The sequence below is a fragment of the Chelmon rostratus genome, chromosome 1 (genome assembly GCF_017976325.1).
Source record: "Chelmon rostratus isolate fCheRos1 chromosome 1, fCheRos1.pri, whole genome shotgun sequence".
In the NCBI taxonomy this organism is placed as follows: Eukaryota; Metazoa; Chordata; class Actinopteri; order Chaetodontiformes; family Chaetodontidae; genus Chelmon; species Chelmon rostratus.
The window spans coordinates 23762263-23785902 of NC_055658.1; the positions used below are offsets into that span (position 1 = coordinate 23762263).

At 43.2% G+C, this 23640-nt stretch overlaps 3 protein-coding genes across 3 annotated transcripts; 1 reads left to right on the plus strand and 2 right to left on the minus strand.

The window, feature by feature from the left end:
* The first annotated feature begins 529 nt into the window (after positions 1 to 529).
* On the plus strand, positions 530 to 10018 carry znf710b (zinc finger protein 710b). The gene is made up of 5 exons (XM_041937931.1): positions 530 to 661; positions 2266 to 3837; positions 6454 to 6645; positions 6982 to 7153; positions 8287 to 10018. The coding sequence occupies exons 1-5, from the start codon at positions 617 to 619 to the stop codon at positions 8466 to 8468; spliced, it is 2163 nt and encodes a 720-aa protein (XP_041793865.1). The 5' UTR covers positions 530 to 616; the 3' UTR covers positions 8469 to 10018.
* Positions 9962 to 19573, minus strand: LOC121607221 (isocitrate dehydrogenase [NADP], mitochondrial-like). Its single transcript, XM_041937942.1, has 11 exons — positions 19359 to 19573; positions 18093 to 18184; positions 17716 to 17881; positions 17419 to 17579; positions 17178 to 17321; positions 16488 to 16624; positions 16246 to 16397; positions 15980 to 16092; positions 14589 to 14686; positions 14399 to 14491; positions 9962 to 14265 (listed from the first exon to the last, which is right to left on the minus strand). Exons 1-11 carry the CDS (start codon positions 19477 to 19479, stop codon positions 14181 to 14183), a joined length of 1362 nt encoding a protein of 453 aa, XP_041793876.1. The 5' UTR covers positions 19480 to 19573; the 3' UTR covers positions 9962 to 14180.
* A 679-nt stretch (positions 19574 to 20252) lies between these two features.
* Positions 20253 to 23006, minus strand: tmed3 (transmembrane p24 trafficking protein 3). The gene is made up of 3 exons (XM_041937961.1): positions 22791 to 23006; positions 22133 to 22378; positions 20253 to 21327 (listed from the first exon to the last, which is right to left on the minus strand). Exons 1-3 carry the CDS (start codon positions 22938 to 22940, stop codon positions 21094 to 21096), a joined length of 630 nt encoding a protein of 209 aa, XP_041793895.1. The 5' UTR covers positions 22941 to 23006; the 3' UTR covers positions 20253 to 21093.
* Positions 23007 to 23640: the final 634 nt, after the last annotated feature.

Genomic DNA, 23640 nt, shown 5'->3' on the forward strand with positions numbered 1-23640 from the left:
AAAAAAGGCGCAGATAGAGAGAGAGATGCATAGAGGATACACAGTGAGGGACTCGGCAATAGATTGAGCTACAGGAATAAACAGATAAAGGAAGAGAGACAGACAGGGATAGGCAGAAACAAAGACAAAGAATGACAGACGGAGATGGAAGAAAGGAGGGCGAGTGAGGCGGGAGGCAGCCTGCTGGAACCATCATTTCAGACTGATATGATGTTGATTTTATTTTTGTTGTTGGTGTGTGTGTGTGTGTGTGTGTGTGTGTGTGTGTGTGTGTGTGTATTGTGACTTAGAGGTGACTTAGCCCATTTATCACCAGACTATCAAGGAGCCTCGTGCGTCAGTGATATGTGAGCCGCTTTTTTTTTCCCGTGTTTGTTTTTAAACCTGCCGGCCACATGCTCGTTTGTCGGGGGAATATTTGTTTGTTTGTTTCTGGTGCTGGTGTGACCAGAGTCACTACCGAAACTGCGCTGGAGAAGAAGAAGAAGAAGACGAAGAAGAAGAAGAAGAAGAAGAGGGGTGGAGGCGGGCAGTGTTAGGCCCCACCTCCCCTCATCCCTCACGTATAAATGGGAGGCGAACAGAGCCTATTCTCACTCAACACTTGCACTGAAGAATGAGATCCTTAAAGCACCTGAAACCTCACAGCAGGAGGAGCGTGGTGAGTTCATGGGCTCTCACTCGTAGCATGTTAAGTGGCAGTTCAGCGACGCGGTGGGCAGCGTGGGTTGATCGTGTTCGATCGATCAGAGGTGCTTTGATTCTTCGGAGATTTTCTTTGTTTTTAAAGTTGCCCTTTGCGGATTTCTTATTTCTCACTAATGAAGAATTGTCCCTGGCCTTCTGTTTTTTCCTCTTTTTAGCTTTTCTCAACTCTTCTTCGTTCCTCTTTTCTCTGGCTCGCCCGTTTTACTTCACATTTTTTTATCTTTCATTCTGTCTGGCTTTCATTTTGTCATTTTCTTTCTCCTTCTGTCTCCTGGTTGCTCACTGCCTCTCCCTCCCTCCCTCCCTCCCTCTGTCTCTACATATCTTTATTTCTCTTTCTTCCTCTTGCTCTCTTCTGACTGCTGCCTCACACTCACCCTCTCACTCTTCCACTCAGCTCTCCCCTCCCTCCCTCTCCAGTGTCTGTCTCCCTCTCTCTCTCTCAGCCTTCCTCCTTCCCTCCTGTCTCCCCTCCCCTCCCCCCTCTTCTCCTTATCTCTCCTCCACTCTCCCTCTACCTTTCATTTTCTCTTTTTTCTTTTTTCCTCTCCACCCTCCCCTCCACTAGACTCTTGCCTGCTCTAAGCTCTCTCTCTCCTGCTTCCCTCCCTCCCTCTGTCGCTGCTTTTTCCTCTTTTTGCCCTGTTCTCTCTCTGCTCTCCTCTGTTTTTGTCTCCTCTCCTGCTTTTCCATTCTTTTTTTTTTATGTCTTAATCTTGCTCAGTTTTTTTGTCCTCCTTTCCCCCCCTCTTGCACTTGAATGTGTGTGTTTTGTGTGGAGATCAGTAGGCCATCTAATCCCCACAACACACACACACACAAGCCATACATGGTTATCAGGCTGGATTAGGATGGTGTCTTTCATAGTTCCTGCGTCTCAGTCACTAGATCTGAAGGTTTGCCTTCGGACAGTCTTGATTCAGGCAGACTTCTTGTACCAGAACCCGTAGATTCGGGATGAGGTTGGTCTCTGTAGGTGGAAATGTTTTGAGTTTTTTTTTTGCATCCTTCGTAGTGATGCGATACAGGGCTCTTTCTTTAAAATCAAAATCTGTTTCCCTCTCTGTCTCGTTCTGTCTCTCTTGACAGCCATCTCAAGGAGACACTCTGATTGGATGATCAGCCTCGACACCTTTTTGTCCTTATTGATGAAGGGCGCATTCTCATTCTAGGACAGTATGCTGCAGCCAAATTACTGTCATTACTAGGCCATTTGGTTGTGGACTAAGTGTCCTGTATTGACAAATGTGGGCGGTTTTGAAGTCGTCAAGAGCAAGTTGTGTTCTTGATTGTTTGTTTGGCGTCTCTTAGTGAATTTTGTTTGTTAGATTTGAGAAATTGGCTGAAACAATAACAAGACCTTTGGTTAAACTTAAAATGATGACAGAGAAAAAATCCATAGTTTCATTTATTTTTCCTTCCAATACCGTGTAGTAGAATGAGTCATAACAAACTCAGCTTGCCGACTGTAGTCAGATATGTGCTGTATTTGTTAATTGGTTCCTCGTTGTGCTAATGTTTCTTGCCTCTCTGTGCGTGTGTCTCTTTCTCTTCCAGGAGGAGGCGAGCCGGCGCCTGGGTAGATGTGAGCCCAAGGTAATGGCCAGGCTGGTGGACATAGGCACACAGACAGATCCAGTAGTTGTGCTGTCCTTGGCCCAGGCTGCCGTGCTAGGTCTCATCTCCCAGAATGAAGTGTTCGGAGCTACCATTGCACCTAACGGCTTCTACACCGGCGAACCCAAAGAGTCCCCCGCACCACCAGTAGACGGAGTCGATTACGAGTACGCAGACCAGCTTATCGGAGCCAACGGAGATTACCTAGGAGACAACTTGGGAGAAGACGGTCAGATGCAACCCAGCTGCAGTCAGAGGAGGTGGCAGCAGGGGCCCCCTCAACATCCCGACGGGAAAATGGTCGGCCCCGATCGTCACGGCCTCCAAGGCGGTGACGTGTCCTCGTCCCACGTGAAAGGGGAAGGGGTGAACTCTGGAATGTCCTCCTGTGTCCACATGCTAAACAATATGGCTCCCAGAGGCGGTTTGGTACAAGTGGATCCAGCCACCCTCAGAGGCACCAACAAGAACTGTGCAGAGTGTGAGCGGGAGGCATCCAACCAGCAGCAAGCCAACACACATGTTCACCCTCCTCCCCCCCAAGTGGGCCACAGAGGAGGGGAGCAGGGCCACAGAGGACTGCAGGGCCAGCGCCCTATGGGGGGCCACGTTCGAGGCGGCAGAGAGGACGAAGAAGAGGTAGAACACCAGGGGAACAACATGATGAAGCCCACGCAGCAGGAGGAAGCCATCAGCAGCTACTTCCAGACCAGTGAAGTTGGCAGCTACGACTCGACGGAAATGGGCATGGGGGCTGAGTACGAAGACGGCAGCCAGAGTATGATGTGGACAGATGGGAGTGGAGGAGGGCAGCACCAGCAGCCGCCGCACCCCCAGCCTCCTCGTCGGCACGGCGGCCGCAGAGTGGATCGGCTAGATATCAACATCCAGATTGATGAGTCCTACTGCGTAGACGTGGGAGATGGTCTGAAGCGCTGGAAGTGCCGCATGTGTGATAAATCCTACACCTCCAAGTACAACCTGGTCACACACATCCTGGGCCACAATGGCATCAAACCACACGCCTGTCCACACTGCGGGAAGCTCTTCAAGCAGCCTAGTCATCTTCAAACCCACTTGCTGACCCACCAAGGTACACGGCCCCACAAGTGCACCGTCTGCAAGAAGGGCTTCACCCAGACCAGCCACCTGAAGCGACACATGCTCCAACACACTGACGTCAAACCCTACAGCTGCCGCTTCTGCCGCCGCGGCTTCGCCTATCCCAGCGAGCTGCGAGCGCACGAGGTGAAGCACGAGCGCGGACGCTGCCACGTCTGCTCGCAGTGCGGCATGGAGTTCCCCACCTACGCCCACCTCAAACGCCACCAGACCAGCCACCAGGGCCCCCACACCTTCCAGTGCACCGAGTGCAACAAGTCGTTTGCCTACCGTAGCCAGCTCCAGAACCACCTCCTGAAGCACCAGAGCCCGAGGCCTTACACCTGCTCCCAGTGCGGCCTGGAATTTGTGCAGCTCCACCACCTACGTCAGCATTCGCTCACACATAAGGTACTGACACCACCCCCGGACACTTCCACTCTCACACAGACTTCCTGACTGATCTAGTTAATGTGTAGATCATTAGACTGAAAATAAAAATGATTGTAAAGAGCAAAAGCAAACAGACATGCAAAAAAAGAGGCTCACCAAAGGGAGGCAACCACGCCTCTGTAGTCCAAAGGCCTCACCTCAGTTCTTCTTCTGTCCTTCACCCACTGACACCTGGGTGAAGTAGACAGGTAAGCCTGCCAGGCGTCCATACTCTGTACTGCGTCCTGTTGTGTCAGATTTTTGTGGCTAAAATGTTCTTGGGCTTTCTTCGGCTAAATGTCTCGTTCTAACAGAGAGTAACGAGCAATCGACCTGTATGTTAAATGAAAAAATAGGAGGGCGTATGTTTTTTCATCAATATGAGGCTTTTGTCATTGTAGTACTAGCAAGTCTGCATCAGGATGTGTGCTCATTTTTGCAGCCTGCACCCTCAGTACGGTTAATCACCCATTTGCCATTCAACAGAGCAAGCTCCAGGATGTGTGTCCTGGGGACATCATCAAGAGAATTGAGTTTCTAGCTGTGAAAGAGGTTTGTTTATCTTAACAAATCGGGACTGATCGGCTGCCAGATATATCTCCTGTAAGCTGTAAAAAAAAAACAATCCCTCAAAAATATGTTTTAATTAGCGGTTTCTTTTACATAAGATGCAGCTTGCTCTGCTCAGGTGATATGATCCTGTGATTGGAAAAGCTTCTCCACCCAGTTTGCACTGTGCAAGTTTCACCTGCAACGTAAAAAAACCCAACAACAACAAAGGAAATTAGAAGTAGAATAGATATGCCGATTCAGTGCTGCATTTTCACAAAGATTTTGGCCATGTCCTCTTCGTTATAGTCCTCGTCTGAGTGAAATGTCTGTAATTGCACGGTGCCCCCTGCCTGTTCTACACTCATGCACGCAATTACTCGCACACACACAGGTGAGGAAGCCAGAGATGAGAACGCTGAGAGATCACAATTCATTTAATATAACCACAGTACTGTCTTGTCTTCAATTCTCCCCCAGTTTGAGGCCTTGGTGGTTAGTTGTCATTCTGAAATACACAACATGTGTCATCTTGACATTTCTCTGAAACCACGTTCCTCATTTCAGCAGAGCAAAGGTGATTTCAGCTGGTTTCTGATGGAAATCACACAAATGAAAAATGAAAATGCTGAATTCCTAAAGATTTGCTTAAATTTGATTACTGTCAGGGGAACAGAAATCCTAAGCCACACTCATGGAAATGAGAGCGCTGTCAGTATTCTCAGAGGAGAGGACGTTCTCTGCGTGAGCGTGAACGCTTGTTTGTCTCCGTGTGTCAGCACTGTGATGATCTCGCCACCTGTCCACGGTGTCCCCCGCCTCTCCCCCAGTGTTACCTGGGATGGGCTCCAGCCCCCGCGACCCTCAAAAGCATAAGCGGTCGTACATGATGGGTGGAGGATGTTCTCTTTTCTGATTTGTATTTGAGCCTGTTGTCTGCTCACTGCTCCCCCTGGTGGACAACAGCATCACAATCCATTTGTTGTGCACACAGTGGGTGGACTGACAGTCTGCCAGATTTGTCTGCTTACACAAACACTGTCTCTTGGCGTACTAGTGACCTGTAATACATATTTGTTTTTCTCAATAACCCAGAATCCAGGTATTCACACCCACTTTTTTGTCTGCTTTACCGACAGCAGCGTGGAGTGCATGGTGCAGCAGCACATTCATATATACCAGCTTCAAGCCCTTAGATGCTGTGAATTATCTGCTTTATACATTTCCTGTCGCATGTGGTTGAGAGTATTACGGTAACAGAATAACAATGGGTAGAAAGGGCCCTATTTTTTCCCTGCAATCTCCTTTAGTACGCCTGCAAAGGCTGCAGTGGATTTTCATACAGTCAAACAAATGAGCCAAATCTGACAGGCAGGATGTAAATACCATTAGGTTAAAATACCAAACGGACACTGACATCCCAAACAAACAGTTACTTTGCCATCATAGCACATTGTCTTTGAATTGTATTACATTCTACAAATGGAAAACCTGTTCTGTCTATTAAGGTTTCAGGCCTGCTCCTTGGTCTCCATGTTTGACAGGACGGTTACCGAATGTCTGTTGTTTTGTGGATGGAATTAGATTTATTTAGCTGTAGCACAAATGAAACCAGAGGGTTTCAGGGACAGGTGCATGCCGGTGCCCCCTCACAACTACTTCAGAAAGCGTAACTTTGCTATAGATTCAGTAAGTTACGTGGTGGGCTACAGCAGGAACCCCATTTTTTTAGCCTATATTTGTGTACATTTTGGAAAAGTGGCACCATTAAACATTTGCTGAATTAGCTATTGGCAGTTCCTATTTGTAATATAGTCGAGGATGTACGGAAAACTATCACTGGATTACTTTGATACAAGCACCGACTTCCCCTCACACAGTATTTTGCCTCGGTCTCACCCCTCAACCCTGTCGCACCTCCCCCTCAGTTTTTGAAAACCTCTTCTTCTGTCTCACTTTTAGCAAACAGTACGATGAGGGAAAAACATCAAACACAGACAGTCACTATTAAATGATTAACCCTTTCCTTCTGTTTGGACTCTGCAGGGGATGAAAGGCCACAAGTGTGACGTGTGTTCCCGGGAGTTCACCCTGTCGGCCAACCTGAAAAGGCACATGCTCATCCACAACAGCGTCAGACCCTTCCAGTGTCATGTCTGCTTCAAGAGCTTCATCCAGAAACAGACCCTCAAGACCCACATGATCGTCCACCTGCCTGTGAAGCCATTCAAATGCAAGGTGAGTAGTTGAACTTGATCAATTTAGGGAAAAAAAAAAATTGTATTCTGGGCGATAACAGCTAGATTTTCTAATTAATTTTGGTGTGAAATGAGATGTGATGATGCATTTTAAGTTCAGTTCAATTTAATGTGACGGGATTATGCGAAGAGGAGAAATGTGAAAACATGCTGCAAGGAAGCTACTTAATCGTATGCTTTGATATCAGTAGTTTGCTGCAGTGAAATTCACATTCTTACAGTGGGAGAAAATCACAAAGGTTTGAGGCAGGCGGGGTGTTTTCATCATCATGTCTGTGTTCATCAATGTCAGTGCTTTTGGTTGCATTTCTTCCAGGTATGTGGCAAGTCTTTCAACAGAATGTACAACCTGCTGGGCCACATGCATCTCCATGCTGGCAGCAAGCCCTTCAAGTGTCCTTACTGCACCAGTAAGTTCAACCTGAAGGGGAACCTCAGCAGGCACATGAAGGTCAAGCACGGCATGGACGTCTCACCAGAAGGACAAGGTGAGACCCTCTGCACATAGTGTTGCATATTTCCTTTAACTATTATTTATTCCACACCAGTGACCCTAGCCTGGCCTGGCCCGGCCCGGCCCTGGTCCGGCAGCTTTGAAGCCAACATCACCACTCTAAAACACACACTCTCATATACACAGGCCCTCAAATATAAGTAATTAACATTGCTGGCAATACATTTTAATTTTGTAGTAATATTTGATAGTAACAGACCATATGCACACAAAAATGGGCTTGAACCCAGCCTGAACATGTCAATATTCTTGGACCAACCAAAGCCCATTTCATGATAGCATAGCAAACTTATTTTCGTAAAAATAGTATTTGGCAGATAATCAATGATGATGTTTTTCAGGATTTGTATTTCTTTTTTGGCTGCATATACATCGTTGTATCTATTTTCTCTTGTTTGTCTTTGCTTTCCATGTTTTCAGGCAAAGTTTCAGTTATTACTGATGTAATATTTTTATGATTACTGCAACATTTCTGTAAGTATTGCAGGAATGTCTCAAAGGCCCTGAAAACCTATTTTCTCAATCAGCCTCTCATTATGTGTGATGGCATCCTACATGAACACGCAACTTTCTGCCAAAGGTAGAACAGTTGTTGTTATTCCACATGAGAGATTGCTGTATTTTGTTCTTTTTTTTTTCTTTATGCTGATCTCACTGGTTTGAGGTGGACAGGATTGAGTTGGGCAAGCATGATGTCATGTTATGGTGCCAGGCCATCATGAATCAAATCTGATCACACCAACCTACAGTTTATATATAAATGTATATTCCAAACTTTTATCATGATTGTTGCTTTTTTTAAATAATTATTTTATGTTACAGAGAAATACTAAGAATTTTACATCAAATTTTCAGGAGCTTTAAACTGAAAACTATAGCCATATATAAAGGGGTTTGATTAAGGTTTTGTTGCACACTCATATGAAATTAATGAGACCTTCAATGACATCAATTCAAGGCAAGAAGAAATGTGTTGACATTAAAGAAATTCATATGATGTGTAAGCCCGTCGTTGTCTCAGCAGGTCAAAAACACTGATTGTGCTTTGTGTAGGGAAGAAGGTAGCTTTGGAGATTTACTTCATAATCCTTTTTGTGTATTTTCCAGAAGTTCTTCCAGAAATGGAGAGCCAGGGGGAGTATGAAGGACAGAACTTCAGCTTTACATCACCAGACAATATGGACAATGGTGGCTCCCAAAACCTCACTAAACTCACTACAGCAAACATGGAGGACATGGAGGAGTATTACAATTTTGGGAAGGATACGAGCAGCTACACTACACCTTGAGCGGTGATGGACTAGAGAACATGTTTTGGTTTTTTTTGTTTTTTTAAGGCAGAGGGAAATTGCAGAGTTGTTGTCAAGGCTTTGGGAGACACTGGGGAAGGGCTTTTCATTTAGTTTTGGCCTCCTTCCAGAAGAGCCAGAACTGCCGGACTCTGATGGGAGGCCAAGACGGAGATGCACTTCAAAGGAGACGTTTCGGCTCTGCTGCAGATAGCAGAGACACTGAAACTGTTGACGTGGTCTGGAGCTCCTTTTTTGGGATTACTGCGCTTACCGACTCAAAGACTCTCACTGGCAGACAGTGGAATCTGTATGTTGTGTGTATGTATCAGTTATTTGGGGAAAAAAAAGAGAAAAAAGTTGCAGTTCCATCACTTACATTTGATGTGATAGAAAATTGTTTACCATTTTGCCATTTTCGTCATTCACAACAAATGTATGCCCTTATATTTTTGACTGAAAGTGCCAGCTAGATACATTTGCAACTAAGCTTCCACCGTGTCAGCTATTTACTCACTGTATATCCAACTTTTGATACATAGTCACAACATATTCATAGGTTTGAATGCTCTTACTAAACAGTTCCTAATTGTAGTAACCTGTTCCTGCCCAGCCCTCAGTTTAATCAGGCCCGTCACGCAATGCGTTTGGGACATTCTAGCCTTTTTCTTGACAGGGCACTTACTACCAAAGTTGCAACTGTACCATGTCGGCTGATAGCAGAAAACAACGTTACCGGCATGTAAAGCCCCCTCACTGTACAAATGGTTCTTCAACATGCAGTGTGTTTACCCACAGTTTTTCGTTTCACATGGTTTAGCTTTACATGAATAATCTATCCCGTGTAGTGAATATACTGCTCTAGTTTTTGAATTAGTGAGTGAACAATACAAAAGCACTTTTTCATTGAGACCTGTTATTTTTCTGTGAAGGCTGTCTTCAGTAAGAGTGAACTCATTTGCCTCAAGGAGAAGAGCTGGGGAAATAAGATTGTGTAATCTTCCAAACCCCCATAACGGCAATATTGTTAAACACAGATACGCTTTCTCAGTAGGTTTTTTTGTGAACTGCCGTTTCCTTGATATGGATGTTTCACAGTCGTCAGTTGAAATGTGAATTGAAGGATGAGCAGTTCGTACGGAGAATCAGCAGTTTGGGTTTTTTTGTTGTTTGTAGTTTCAGCACTCTTAAATCCAGGACTGTTTTCAATTCACTTTCAATTCAGTTCAGTCAGAAAGATATTTCCCTCCGCAATTTGAAAAAAAACAACAAAAGACTGAGAGTGAATGTCAAATCTAATCTGTAGATTTCAAAGAGGAGGCCCTGGGTCCGTTGTGAATGGTTGAATTGAAAGTGGACTGATGCTAGTCCTGCTGTTCAGAATTCTGTTTTGGGGAAGACAGTCAGCTCCCCCTGTCCTGCCATGCAGGTCAGCCTTGATATGCACACTAAACCAGAGGAATGGTCTTCTAGTTCTTTTTTGAAATAAGAAATATAAAACTGAGACCTCATGGAAATTGACCATGAATTATTTAATAAAGGTTCTCTAGTTTAAATGATGGAGACTGGTGTTTTAATCTGTCACTGTTCGAGGGGGTAATCCTCTCACTCCGGTATTTTTAGCCATGCTTGCAGCTCCAGGGATGGCAGTGCTAGTCTGTTAGTAGGTCCACCAGTTTGGTCCAGACTGAAATATCTCAACAAATAGCAGATTGCCATGAAATTTAGTTCAGATGCCCATGGTCTCTGGAGGATGAATCCTAATGACTTTGGTGATCCTTTGACTTTTTCTGAGGCGCCACCATGAGGCTGACATCTATGGTTTGAAATGAAATGTCTATTAACTATTGGACGAGTGGCCATGTGTTTCACACATGTCTGCTTCAGGGTAAATTCTATTAACTTTGGTGATACCTTAACTTTTCAGCTAGCACTGCCTTCTGGTTGAGATTACAATGTGTACTTTGGTTTAAAACCAAGTGTCTGCAAAAGTAATGACATTCCCAACAAACTCAATTCTACTTTGCATTTAATGCTGATTAGTAAATGTTAGCATGCTAAGATGCTAAACTAAGATGATCATGATAAACATCGTACCTGCTTAGCATCAGCATGTTAGCAATTTCATTATGAGCATGTTAGCATGTAGCTCAAAGCACTACTGTGACAAAGTAAGCCACAACCTCACAGAGCTGCTAGCATGGCTGTACAGCGCTGTAGAGATTGGTCTGGCTATGCGAGGCTAGCACGGCTTTAGACACTTCTTAACACTTCCGACGGCCCGTCGGCGGGCTGTGTGAGTACTGATGGTACTGATGATGTGAAAAGTACACAACTGCTGTGTTTTAAGTTTTGATGGACAGATTCTCATGAATCAATTGATTAAAACCAATTAAGATACAATCACAAGAGCAGATACAATCAACTGCAACAACAAAGAAACAAACAGTTATAAAATTGGAGCAATTCTCTGATGGAATCTCATAGTAATCCACTGATCGATAACACACAGACAAAAATGGTGTGGTTATATTGCCGAAGTCCAGACGATCCAATTCAGTAAAATATTTAGGCCAAAACACCATAATCATCCACCGAAAGCTGTTTGATCATTTCGAGTTAGCTGGCAGATGTGCTAATCGTCCAGGTACATCTAGACCATTAGAGAAAAACATGCAAAATATTTATTTTCTGTGCTATTATCAGTTTTAGTCATCTGCAGGCATATATTTGCTAAAAAATACAGCACAGGTCTTTAGGCAAAAACACTGCAAACGGACCAGTGACATCATCATCATCATCCCAGCCGCTGCAGTAAGGCCACAGTCTGAGCACATGGGCAGAGCTATTACAGCACCCTAACTTGTTAGTAATTCAGTGCTTGACAACACACAAATCTGATACATATTCAATTACTTAAATGAGGAAAAACTCATTTAAAAAACATTTAAATCGTTGGTATGAAGAAACAAATAGAATTAAGAGAGTTGTGTGTGTGTGTGTGTTTGTTAAATGTGATGTGCTCCCTATTAGACATCATAAGACAGATGTCTCACTTATTTACTAAGTGAAAAGGGGAAACCTTTATATTAATGGGTAAGCTCGTCTGTTCAGCATGTTTTTTCATTTATTTCATGCAGTCAGCTGCTTGGGGTCAGTGTCTTGCCTCAGGACACAACCTGTTGTGGGAACTGAAGTTTCTAAAGCCTTTCTGAAGCCTCAGTGAACTCCAGTAAGGACCTTACCACTGTTAAATCTGCACTGTGAGTTATGACTCTTTTATGGCTGCAGATCATATTAAAGCTGCAGTAGGCAATTTATTGTTGGCGTCATTGGGCAAAAATTCCATAATAACCTTTCAGCATTTTGTAACTCAAGCGCTCTGAGAGAAAATTGACTTCTGCGCCTCCTCCTGGCTCTGTTTTTCAGGCTTTCTAAATTCAGAGGGGGGAGGGGGGCGTGGTGTGTGGATGTGATGTACTTGCCCCTAATCCCGCTGTTAGGCGGCATCACAGCTGCCTCTGACGCCTGGGGCGATCTGCCCTGGGGCGTCTATGAGAAGATGAGTAGTAGTGGTGTCTCCCGCCATGGAAAGTGAGTTGTATGAGGCGCGAGGTTTCACAGGTCGAATGACTCATTTTGCTACCATTTGAAATTGAGGATTTGGCGGGAGGAGCCAGCATGAGGAGGCAGCAGAGAGGCGGAAGGTTTGCCATTGTGTATGTGACGTTCTTCAACACTTAGCACTTCTGTGGGAATGTTCTTCCAGGAGGACATTTTTAAAAAAAGAGGGAAAAGGTAATCTAAATGCTAATTTCTGGTAATTTTGTATTAGAGGTACCTTGTTCATTTTCTTTGACTTTTCAGTGACTGGGAAAGACAGACTAGCATATTCTTTGGCGAGTGGTCCAGGTGTGAAGTCAACCTCTGTCTGGACTTTAAAGCACCAAATGCTTTATATCGACAGTGAGCAACAAGGATAATGTGATACCAAACTGTTGTTCTGTCAGTGTGTGTATGTTTGCCTGATGAGAGCCTATTCACATACTTTCTAAAGGCGTGTTTGCTTTGGCTAATTACAGGTTATTGTGAGTAGTAACATAATGAAAACCAGGCAATCTACATGAACAGAAACATTGCTCCAAGACAAATTCAGGTAACTTTTACCTGCCACAAACCTCAACTTTTTCTTCTTCTTTTCAGCCATCAAAACTGATCTACAGGAGCAATTTTGCCCAGAATCAATTCTGACAGGAGCAGTGGGAATTTAAAACCAGTGCTTCTTTTGGAGTGCTACAATGAAGGATGAGCATTCATTCACAATACACGACATCGCTGGCTGACTGTGACCATGTCGACATCCGTGATAGACTGTAGTTGTCACCACAGTAAGCAAAGAGCTTTGCTAAAACTCCCACCAGGTCCGGTCCCCTGCTGGCGCAAACACTACTCACTGTCGTGCACAGGAGGGTGCACGTGACAGCTGTTGAATCAGTGTAAGACACTGCATGAATGCACTGATGGACAGAGGCTCAGAAGTGCATAAATTAAATGCATACAGATGACATTTCTATTAGTGATTCTTAGGGGTTATGTGACTGAGGTTTAAGTTGAGCACTACTTCGTGTTCCTTACCTGATGTCTCATTGAATCATTCTCAAGGCTCCTCTAGAGGCGTAATGGTAACCACTGCCCCACTGTTCAGGATAACAGCACTGAAAAGTGTTGCTGCTGAAGTAAAGGACAAAACGACGACCAAGCAGAAAAAGGACTCTCCACACACTTCTTGTCATTGAGTGATTAACAATCACTATTTCTTTTTAAGATTCATGGTGATTGTGCAAAACATGGCAATATTGTCCTTGTTTCTGTTGACCTGGAGGTACCCTCTAATTAAATGTGAAAGATTGAAACTTCTTTGAAATCCCCATTATAAGTTAACCTTAGCCTTTAAATTCATCCTTCAGGCCTTTACACACAGGGGCGTTTTTTCCATGCGATTAATTCGCATGTCAATATATATTTTCAAACTAGCTTTTTGTCGTGAGCAGGAATATTATGTTTTTTTGGGGAAAAAGGTTGATTCTGCTGATCGTTCACAGCAGAAAAAAAGGCATTAATGAACTTTGTGCAGAGGCAACATCACATCACAGCTCCTAATGACAATGGCGCCCCTGTTGATTGTGTTTCTCATCACACTGTATTATATGGCAAAGGACATAAGTATTATCAGTTATTCCTTGTGTTTTCCCTTTCCTGTCTGTCCCTCTGTCCCTCTGTGTGTGTGTCTGTGAGGTGGAGGCGGACAAGATTATCATCACTGGTTGAGGTCGAATGCTTTCCTCTGAAGAACGAGCTTCCGTGAATCTATTCAAACCTTCTGAACAAGTGTTGCCCCTGTTGCTGCCGGTACGAATAGTTCTGATGCATTTTCCTGTCATTCATTTGTCATTGATTTGGTCCCCGCTGTGTAACGGCCTTTACAGGACAATCAGTTAATTATGCAATACAAAAATGAAAAGCTGACCACCACTGGCCACAAGAGTAATGTGTCTGTGAGTTATACAAATACAAAAATGGCACAAAAAGTAATAAATTTGGGTCCTTCAAAATTGGATACAAAGGTTCATACAAATGGACGGTAAAAACAAGCTAAAATCTCCAGACAGAGTTTGTGTCTCTACAAAGGCAAGCGTGTCTTCCGACTGTTCTTCAGTTACCCAGAGCTTTGTCCAGGTTGGTCTTGATAGCATCCAGGAAGTCAGATGTGTTGACATAATGTTCGTTCGGCTTACAGCTGCAAGATCACAGTGCAGGGGTTACATGTGTAGTAAGTTATAAAATCTGTCCTCATGTTAAAAAACGTCAAAGAAAGTTTCTTAAAAACAGACCCGCACATACAACACACACTTGACAAAACGTTAACTCACTTGGCCAAGCCATGGATGCAGCCTGCAAGGTCCTTGGTCATCACGCCATTTTCCACCGTTTCCACGCAGACTTTTTCTAACGTCTGGGAGAACCTGGACAGCAACAACGCAGAGTGACAAATTATGATGTGAAATTACATAAATATATGTCACATGAGTAAAACAATCACTGAACAATCAGATGACACACTTTATCAAGTCGGGATTTCCGTCCAGTTTGCCTCTGTGCTCCAGCCCTCTGGTCCAAGCAAAGATGCTAGCAATGGGGTTAGTACTGGTTGGTCTTCCCTACAAAGCAAGGACACAGTTAAAGTTACTTATTGAAACTTTAACATGCTGCACTTCGTTCAGATCAGGTGCTACTGTTTATGGAGACATTAGTATTATTGCTGCTTCTTCTACCATGAAAAAGGCATGACAAAAACAAAAAAATATATATATTTTATTATTATGTATATAATTTTTACTGCTTGCTATTTTGATATTTTATTATATATAGTTTGTTCTTTATAGTCTTATTTCACAAATTTTCACTTTTCTCACTGTGTGTAATGCTTACAGTCAAGGTACACTTTATTTTCTACACACTGCCATTTGCTGTAGATATTCTTTTTTTGTGCAATACTTTTCATTACTACTGTTTACTATTTTGATATTCTATTATTATGTATATAATCTTTTTACTGCTCGCTATTGTGATATTTTATTATGTATAGTTTGTTCTGTATAGTCTTATTTCACAATTTAACTTATTTCGCTTGGGATAAATTAAGTATATCTATCTATCTATCTATCTATCTATCTACATGGTGAGTCTAGTAATAATAATAATAAACTTATTAGTATAGGACCTTCCATACAGGGATTGCAGCTCAAAGTGCTTTACAACAAAGAAATCATATGCACCAAGTGAGAAAAGGGATAAAACAACACACACTATTAATGACACGAATCACGGAAACAGAAAAGTTCTGTACTGCAAAATTGCTTTTTTTTTCATGCTTTTGTTTTTGCAGTGTGCTTCACTGTTTGTCTGCTGAAAATATCACAAAATGACACGGTGTTGAATACATTAAGGCTTTTACCTGTGAGAGTAACACAAATACTCCACCGAATAACCAAACTGACCGAGGAATGCTAAACACACCACCAAACACTGCGTTTAGTAGCTTAACTGCAAGTCAGCATAATTTGATTCTGAAATATTAAGTTAAACTCTATCAAAATCCTTTTAACACCAGTTCCTTTTTGCTTTAAACTCACTTTCTTTCAAAACTGGATGCAACTGCAATTACTCACAAATTCTGGTAAGCCCTGGGCTAATATTTCAGTACACTTCTACCATTTAAAGAATTAGTGTTAAATATTTGCAGGTTGGACAGGTCTGCACCAGCACATTTATGTCAACAGCTCCAAACCGTCACAGCTTCGACGAAAACCTTTGGCCTATATCTAAATCTAACCTCAAATGTAACACCAGTCCTGACTGACACACACACACAGTGCGGTATTGCAGTGCAGAGTATTCTTTGCTCCTGAAGTCAAACATTCCCAGCAGTGTGACCTGGTCCTGGACCTTACCCTCTGGTGTTCTCGGTAGTGCCTGGTGACGGTGCCGTGGGCAGCCTCGGCCTCAATAGTCTTGCCGTCAGGACACACTAGTACTGATGTCATGAGGCCTAGAGAACCAAAACCTGGACACGAAACACAGACAAACTTGCATTCATGAGACAGCCCCATCACAAAAATAAGCTCATAATAATAATAATATAATAATAACGTAACCTTATGAGCAAGCAGGGCAATACCAGGACTGCCGACCCGTCGTCAAACTGAAGTGCACTCACCCTGAGCCACAATGTCTGACTGCACGTCTCCATCGTAATTCTTGCAGGCCCAAACAAATCCTCCAGAAGACTTCAGGACCTGAGCCACCATGTCGTCAATGAGCCGGTGCTCGTACCAGATCTTCAGCTTGTCGAACTCTGACTTGTACTTCCTGAAAAACAAAATAATGGAAACATTTTACGCCTCCTTAACGGTGACTGTTCCATTCATAATCAAGTCTGAATACTCATCGGAGTCTTACTTCTCAAAGATGTCCTCGAAGATGTCTTTGAAGCGCCCGTCGTAGGCCTTGAGGATGGTGTTCTTGGTGCTCATGTACAGAGGCCACTTCTTCTGGATGGCATACTGGAAGCAGCTGTGAGCAAACCCACTGATGGACTGTGCAAAGAAAATATAATAACAAGGTGGGACCGGACAGTCAATCAAATTATATTTCCAATTTGGCTTCCGATGAATATGAAAACATGAACACTCAAATAAAAGCATCATTGTGACGCACTCCGTTTTACAATGATGCTCTTGTTATGTCTTGTGTTATAAATCCAGCGTACCCCTTTCCTTTACAGCCGTGTGCTTTTGCCCCTCCCTAAAGGCTCAAACTCACTGTCAGCCAGTTACAGTATGATGTTTGAAACAAGTGTCGCATTTCAGCAATCTTTTCTCCTTTCTTTGTTTTTCAGTGGAATTATATGTAAAGTTCACTAATGCTGTAATATTATGTTTCCAAAGTCATAATAATATTAAATAATATGTCCAAAATAATTGTGATTATGGTTTTTGCTATAATTGCCGTAATCAATAATTCAAAGTCCAATAACAAGGATCAGATCTTAAACACAACAAACCACATCACACAATAATAGATCTCGAAAAGAAATAATACTAATGAACTGTGCATTAATCTTTCACTGAGACACACTCATCGTCTTACCTCATCAGTGTTGTACATTCCCATCCCACAGCCCCCTGCGGTAAAGTCAAACACCTCCCACTCCTTCTGCTTGCCTCCGTCCGCTGGGGAAAACACCATCTTGAACTTGCCAGGCTGGTCAACTACAAAGTCTGTGGCCCTGTACTGTGAGATTAAAACATGGATCCCGGTATGTGAGACTGTTCTTCTGTCACGCCGGATGCATCTTCGCAAAGAGCAAACACTCATTCGTATTTCTTACCTGGTCGCCAAAAGCGTGTCTGCCGATTGTTATGGGCTGTGTCCAACCGGGAACGAGACGAGGGATGTTTTTACAAAGGATCGGCTCACGGAAAACTGTGCCGCCCAAGATGTTCCTGATGGTTCCATTAGGGCTCTTCCACATCTTCTTTAGCTTAAACTCTGGAGGAAAACAGATGTGGTATCACTACATGTGACGCTATTAACTATCAACAATCCACTGATCTGCTGTGTAAATTCAACACACAGTTAGAATAGTAAAGATAGCATCTAATTTAACCCAATGAGTCAAACTTGCCCTCAACTCGGGCCTCATCCGGGGTGATGGTGGCACACTTGACCGCCACGTTGTATTTCTTGGTTGCCAGAGCGGAGTCGATGGTGACCTGGTCGTTTGTCTGGTCGCGGTAGGGCAGCCCCAGGTCAAAGTACTTCAGCTCAACATCGACGTTGGATAGAATGAGCTGCATGTGTACAAGATGTCATGTGTTATTTGTTCGAGGAAAACACTGCACGGCAACCACACACACACACACACACACACACACACACACAGTGTTACAGATGATTATTATCTCTGAATACAAACATCCTAAAACATGCTGGAAAGTAAAGGCAGTCTCTTTATCACTGAGATACCTCTAAAGTCGAGCCGTATTTGACCGTTCCGTTTACCTTCTCTTTGATGAACTCCCATATAATGCGAGTCATCTCATCCCCGTCCATCTCCACCACCGGCTGGTTCACCTTGATGCGCTTCGTGGCATCTGAAACATTACATACATTTACATTAACTATCATGTTTGCAGTGTTGTTTACAGCTGCGGGGGGGCGATGATACTGAAGATGGAGAAACAAAACAAAGATGCACGCAGTCAAGGCTGCCACTCCGCGGTTTATCTACTTAATATTCATCTCACCGGAGGGCAGTTTTCAAACAGTCATGTTTTCACCGCAGCCTTGTATACAGTTGTTGAGTTCATTCTGGGTGATGTGCGACTGTGCCTGCAATTCAGTCAGGAGGAGTGTTTGAACTCACATCTAGAGCTGCAACGATTAATCCATGAGCTGTCAGCTATTTAGACGGCAGATTAATCGGTCTGAGTAATTTATTAAGAAAAAAAGTAAAAATTCTCTGATTCCAGCATTTTAAAATGTGATTTTCTTGTTGTTTCTTGCTCCTCTATGACAGTAAATTGAGTATATTTGGGTTGTGGACAAAACAAGACATTTGAGGATTTCACCCTGAGCTTTGGAAAACACTGATCGACACTTTTCACCATATTCTGACATTTTATAGCTCAAACACCTGAACTGTAAAATGGCTCTCTTCAACCACACCTGTCTCAGGACACACAACACGCCCACACTTGGTTTTATATCCTTTTCACCAGCCTTCTTTACGCAAAGCTCAAACTTGCTGAGAAAGTGAAACGCTGCCAGACACTGTGACCTTGGGATTATATGGCTGCTTTGATAACAGTCGTTACCTGTCGAGCCCTGTTTGTACCTGACCACACGTGGACTCACGTGCCAGGACAGGCTGGAAGTAGATGCTATTATGGGATTTACTTTGTGTTTGTAACACAGTGTGTTCAGCACAGCACGTCCACTCTCTCTCCTGTAACATTAATAAAACTAACTTTTCACATTGTATGCAGTGTTCAGCGTGACATCGCTCCATTATGTTGCGTTCACTTGTGATTCACATGCACTTCGGTGCTTAATGAAAACTGCTCAGCTGCTGCTACGTATGATTCATTGATGGCAGCTCGCCAATCAGAGAGCCACATCGACTTCCTACAGTCTCCACTGTCAGCGACTACCAGTGTTACTCATTCATACAGCATCCAGCCCAGATAAGTTACAGCCGGGTGAACCTCGCTGAAAACACACAGTTTTAAGTCGTGTATTGTCGCGTTTGGTCGACGGCTGACTTACAGTTCCTCTGCTGGAGTCTGTGATGGCAGACGGCGGCCGGTGAGAGCACGGCGGCGTGTGGCGACAGAGCGGCGGCTGTACCTCTCGACGCGGCCGCCAGGGCTTTCAGGTAACCCGCCATGTTTGCTGGGACTGTGTCGGACGCGGTCACTGCGACTGGACTCTATTTTCCTATGAATGAACGACGAGCCGGTAGATCCCGTTAGACAGGTGACTTCTTCTTTTGGTTTTATGGCGGGTTGCAACCGTGACTGCTCAGGTGTACACCGCCCCCTGCTGTACCAGAGTGTGTAGTACGACACATTGTGCGTTACATCACTGAATAAATACGGTAATAGATAAATGAGAGCATTAATAGAAATTAAAGGAAAAAAAGACAAAGGGGAAACCCACTAAATTCTATGATATGCGCCTGATTATATTACGTAATATAATTACAATATTAAACTCAGACATTTAACTAGAAATGATGTGCAAGTGTTTTTTGCCTAAACCTAACCGAGTGAAAACTGAAAACAATATGTAGCATTCCTCTGCATGTAAAGAATACAAACATACAGAGTACAGAGCTCTGAAACTTTTAACTGAACACTTAAATCCTACTGACAACCCAGATGAAGGCCCACTAGGGTTAAAACACTCAGTTATGTCTGTTCAGTTTTGGAGCTGAGATGACCGGTCACCTCCTAAAATCTGTGGTTCTGTCAAATAGAAAACACTGAGAGCTAATGTCCACCATGTACAATTATCTAAGAAAACTTTTAAAATTTCAAATACATTTTTATGTGAACCTGGATCTGAATTGACGTTTCAATGCACATAAAGCCGGAAAAACACCAGAAATGCTCTAAAATCAATATTCAAGACACTGGATTTGCAACTTCACCACAAATGACTGTCCACCAAATTTTACGTGAATCTGTTGACAGTTTTTAATGATAATAAACACACAGATAAACAAATAGGGCTGAAATCATATCTTTCTTGGCAATAATATTTGGTCACTTTTCCATTAAACATATCTCCATGAAATAACATTAACTTGTAATCAAATGTAAAAGTGAGAATCAAAGTACTCAGTATAAACAGGATGGCAGGTAACAGACAGAATAAATGGTAAACATTTAACTTGGTAGGAAATGGGGAAAAAAAGGTCTCTTAAGGCACTTGTGTGAGACACTCAAGGACATGACAGAGCTCTTACAACTTGTAACAACAACTCTACACACAAATTAAGGTGATAACCAACACAACACACTACAAAACTCATAAAACTGACATTCAGAAACAACACTTCTTTGGTGTCTATCAGTGTGCCACAACTTTCTATGTAGAGTATAGGGATGAAAATCCACGACGGTCCTACTGCACAGCAATCTAGGTCATTAGGTCAAACTAATCCCGCTTTATGTTGTACTTCTACAAAAATATAATAAATAGTCAAGTTTGTGCAAGGCTGAAAGGTGTCAATCTCAATTATCGACACAGGGACGGCTGTGGTTTCTTTTCAGTACAGCTTCTTACAAACAAAACGACACAGACATGAAAAAGGCATTCACACATTTGTCTGACTCTTTGTGAGCAGGAAAAAACGAGAAAACTTCCTGGACTAGCCCTCTAACACAGAGCTTTGGTAAAAATACTACAAGAATCATACTAATCTCCAGACGCACTAATGTGTTCACATTGACGAGGTTCCTCCTTGTCTCTTTGAGGGCGCTCAGACCCACGAGTTCTAAGTGGTGGTAGCCACAGAGCCTTTCCTCTCACTGAAGAAGCTCCTGAGCAGCACGACTTGACCGATGCCGATGACGAACAGCAGGACGGTTTCTCCGATGGACCAGTAGGTCACCCGCTCGAGGAGATGCTCCGCTTTTGTGCGGTCATGCGCCTCTCTCAGCCTTTGCCATGTCTGCGTGTCCGCCACCACCTTCAGGATCTCATGAATGGAGGCGCAAGACGACTCCAACTGCAAGTGGAAAGATCAGCACGGTTTAATCACGAACACAGCAACATACAACGTGGAGTGGAAGTTAGGGTACGCATGCTGTATGTGAACAGTATGTGTGTGAATGTGTGCTGTATCCAGTATAGCACAGTATACACTATCCATAGCTAAAGAGCTCTGAATGTGGGCTCATATGAAGAATCTGATGTTTTATTCTGAGCTCTGAAAGCTGCAGTATTTATTGTAAAAGGCTGACACTTCTTACTCCAGTTTTTGTAAAACACATCAGGGTGTTTCAGGTATTGTAGAGTAAAACGGGAACATTAAAGGACTTGCAAGTAAGATTTGGCCATGGTTTACACAATATTTCTGTACACGGTGAGAATTAAGTCAGAACAACTCTGGCTCCACCCAGTGGACTTTATGTATAACTGTCTCACTTCTGAAATTCAACTCACAATAATGGAACTGCAGCAAGTTTGCGTTCACTTGCTATCAACTCAACAACTGATTAGTTTTCTAACTTACTAAACACAACATTATTTGCATGCAGTGTTTTTCTTTCTACAGTGCCTCTTTAATCTGGTTCATATCTTGAATGTGAAAATAATGACTGTCATTTTGTGTTTTTGTGTTTTTATGTCTTTTTGTTTGTTTTCTGTTTGCCTGCCCACCAGGATGAGACAAAAGACAATGCTAGATAAAACATCTTTGCCATTCTGTGGTCCTCTGAACACTTTAATAAAATCACATTGGATCTTTATTGAACAATGCTGTGCCTCAAGTCACACACAGCCGGGCCCTTGAAAGGGTTCCCCAGACTTACCTGAGTAAGCGCTGTAGCACGAGTCAGTCCCTGCAGGTAAGGCTTCTCAGCTCCGTGTCTGAACTCCAGGTACACCATTTTATGTGTGAAAGTGGAGAACTCATTGCTGAAGCAGACCTTGTAGACGCCCTTCATAGCCGTGGTGTGAGAGAAGTTGTCGTACTGCTTCTTCTTCTCATTGTACAAGACGTTGTTTTGAGGGTCAGTGACGAAGCAGTCCACATCATAGTTTCCACCTGAGATGACCTAAAAGAAGAGAAAACACACCTCAAAGACACACGTGGATGGACAGGACATGCGCATGCACAGACAGCTGTAACAGATGTCGTTTTGTTGTGACATATGGACTGTGTAATGGGAAACTTACTCAAACTGGCTAAGCAGTAAACCAGTTAGGTGGCCAACAGTGGGTGACAAAGAATTTTATTTAATTATGGTATTGATGCAAGGAATTGATGAGGGTCACGTGAGCTACCAAATGGGCGCCTCACTAAGACAAACACATTTTGAAATTATGTAAAAAAAAACAAACAAACAAACAAACAAAAACTAAAACCACGCATGTTTTTCTTTTCCAAGAACAACATGCGTCAGAACAACAGACAGAACAGACCCAAACCATACAGAGGGTCTCAGCTGTCAGCGTCCCCTCACTCACCTGGAAGTCTATGTCAAACTTCACGTCCTTCTCTAGTTCCTCGTAGAAACACTGCTTGTCGTTGTCAGGGAGCTCAAACATGAGCTCAGTCCCAAACACCACGGACACATGCAGCAGCAGCAGCAGACAGCCCAGTCCCAAGCACAGCATGATGGACTCGGAAAGCGACCCGCTAGAGGATGCGGGGGGACCAAAACACCTCTGCGACTCTGCAACTCTGACGTGGCACCAGCACGAAGCACTTCCGGGGCAGGTTTGTTTATTTTTTTGGTTAAAAATTAGCCCACAGACATGAAACGTAAATTATTGTCAGACAACTCCCAATTTAACCTCCCAGTATAAGACAAACCATTTTTAGGAGCAGTCACGGCTACAAACGAAGCTAGAATGAGTACGGCGAGTTCACAGCGACCAGCCAGGAAGTTCAGGTTTCAAAATAAATGTCTCAATAATTTAACGAAGGTTAGCACACGCGGTGTCTTTGCTTATACTAATACACCCCCAAACTCCTCGGTAAGAAAAAGCCCAAACAGATGAATTTACTATTTGTTTACACGTCAATTTATGAGTTACTTATGTGTTTTTCGATGGTGGAAGAAGTACTCAGATAATAGCAATAATAACACGACAGAAGTATGTTTTTAAACTATCGAAAGTTGTTTGTAAGTAGTTATTGTAGTTGTTATTGGTACATTGAGATTGGCTGTTGGTGGGTAAAATGGTGAAAATTGTGTAACACTTTAAAAAATGAGTAAGCGAGCTGCGCTGTGCTGTCATGTGTGTAGTTTTAATAGGTCATGTGTACAATAAACAGGTGCTCCATGGCCTGTTAATCAATGATCAAACCTGT